The sequence below is a fragment of the Cucumis sativus genome, chromosome 6 (genome assembly GCF_000004075.3).
Source record: "Cucumis sativus cultivar 9930 chromosome 6, Cucumber_9930_V3, whole genome shotgun sequence".
Classification (NCBI taxonomy): Eukaryota; Viridiplantae; Streptophyta; class Magnoliopsida; order Cucurbitales; family Cucurbitaceae; genus Cucumis; species Cucumis sativus.
Window position 1 is genome coordinate 11,271,618 of NC_026660.2, and position 2,184 is coordinate 11,273,801.

Here is a 2,184-nt window from a genome sequence, read left to right on the forward strand (position 1 = left end):
GGGGGGGGGGGATAGGAAATGGTATGGGCAGCTTCGTTGCAGTCACTTTCTTAACAAATTCTCAATTTGTGAACCAAACTCTATGGCTTAGCCCTTTTGCCTTTGGCAGCGCAGCCATGCCTTTGCTTTGAACTCATTTTCCTTCTTTTTAGCAGAAAAAAACACAAATTTTGACGTTAAATTTGTCATGTTGCATACTAATTTTGGACCATAAAGTTTTAATTTAATCATAACTACACCCTATATTCTTGCAATCTTATTCTTAACTTTTAAATTACATATTGTTTTAAAACGGCTTTGTTATCCTGGATTTTAAAGAAAAATTGGCAACAGGGTAGCTTTTATTTATTTATTTGATTTTGTAAAAAATAATGAATTTTAGGAAAGTACTGAATATTAATTTATGCAAAACTGTATGTAATTACTAATAGGGAAACAATAAAAAGAAGTTAATAATGAAATGAATAGGAAGATACAACATGCGAAAACTTTGTTTTTCTTTTGTTTTATTGAGTAATCGAAAGGTTTCGCAAATGTTTTGAGGCATCATCAAAGTGGGTCCCATTCCCTTAACTCCAAGCTTGTGGATATTGTTCATCCAACCAAAGCCAACCCATTACCCATCATCTTAAATTTTAATTTCTCTTTGCCTTTTCTTAATTTTTGTTTTTTTTTTTTTCTTTAAATCCAAAATTTCCACTAGTGTGCATAAATTCCTTATGTTCCTCTCCCTTCAAAATCCCCTATAAATACCCCCAACAAATACCCTAAGAGAGACAATAAAACATATACAAACACACAAAAAAAGGAAAAGAAAAAAACATACACACACCCAAAAAGAAAATGGAGTTCCCAATCATCAACTTGGAGAAGCTTAATGGTGAAGAGAGATCAACTATCTTAGCCAAAATCAAAGATGCTTGTGAAAACTGGGGTTTCTTTGAGGTAAATTTATTTTACGTTTCTTTCATATATATATATATTATAAATATATATATATATGCATATATAGTTAATTATTTATTTAATGATTGTGTGAGAATATATATGTGGATTAAAGTTGATTAACCTTTTGAATTTGATTAATAAAGGTACTGAACCACGGAATAGATATAGAATTTCTAGACAAAGTAGAGAAATTAACAAAAGAACATTACAAGAAATGTATGGAAGAGAGATTCAAAGAACACATAGCCAGCAAAGGATTAAACGACGTCGTAACAGAAGTCAACGATGTTGACTGGGAAAGCACTTTCTTCCTCCGTCATCTCCCAGTCTCCAACATCGCGGATCTCCCGGAACTATCCGACGATTACAAATCCGTAATGAAACAATTCGCGTCAAAATTACAAGTACTCGCCGAACTCCTCCTGGATTTGCTCTGCGAAAATCTGAACCTTCCAAAATCATATCTGAAAAACGCTTTCCACGGATCCAACGGCCCAACTTTCGGGACAAAAGTCAGCAATTACCCACCTTGTCCAAACCCAGATCTAATAAAAGGCCTCCGAGCACACACCGACGCGGGAGGGATAATCCTTCTATTTCAAGACGACAAAGTGAGTGGTTTGCAACTGTTGAAGGAGGGGGAGTGGGTGGACGTGCCGCCGGTCCGGCACTCGATCGTGGTGAATATCGGGGATCAATTGGAAGTGATTACAAACGGGAAATATAAAAGTGTTTTGCACAGAGTAATTGCGCAGCCGGAAGGGGAAGGGAGAATGTCGTTGGCGTCGTTTTACAATCCGGGAAGTGACGCGGTGATATTTCCGGCGCCGAGTTTGGTGGCGGAGGAGAAAAATGAAATATACCCAAAATTTGTATTTGAGGATTATATGAAGCTTTATGCTGGACTGAAATTTGACGCCAAGGAGCCGAGGTTTGAAGCCATGAAGGGTAATAATGTCAAATTGGATCCTATTGCAACCGTTTGAATTTTCCTTTATTATTAATATTAATTATTGTTATTCCCCTGGCATTTTTATTTTTATTGGGCCATTTTTATTTTTATTTTTGTGTGTGTTATGATCTTATGATGTTATGTGTGTGTATTTAAATATTGTATGAAATATTATTGTGATGTTTTAATTATGATATGAGGTATTGATATGTAATGTAAATTAGTCATCAAATAAGTGTGGTTTTTTTTTTCTTTTTTGCTTTTTTAAGTAACCAGAAGTTGGT

At 35.1% G+C, this 2,184-nt stretch overlaps 1 protein-coding gene across 1 annotated transcript; it reads left to right on the top strand.

The window, feature by feature from the left end:
* Positions 1–843: 843 nt before the first annotated feature.
* LOC101221653 (1-aminocyclopropane-1-carboxylate oxidase 4) lies at positions 844–1,934 on the top strand. Its single transcript, NM_001308849.1, is given in 2 exon segments — positions 844–945; positions 1,092–1,934. Coding segments are annotated over 2 exon segments (945 nt in total).
* Positions 1,935–2,184: the final 250 nt, after the last annotated feature.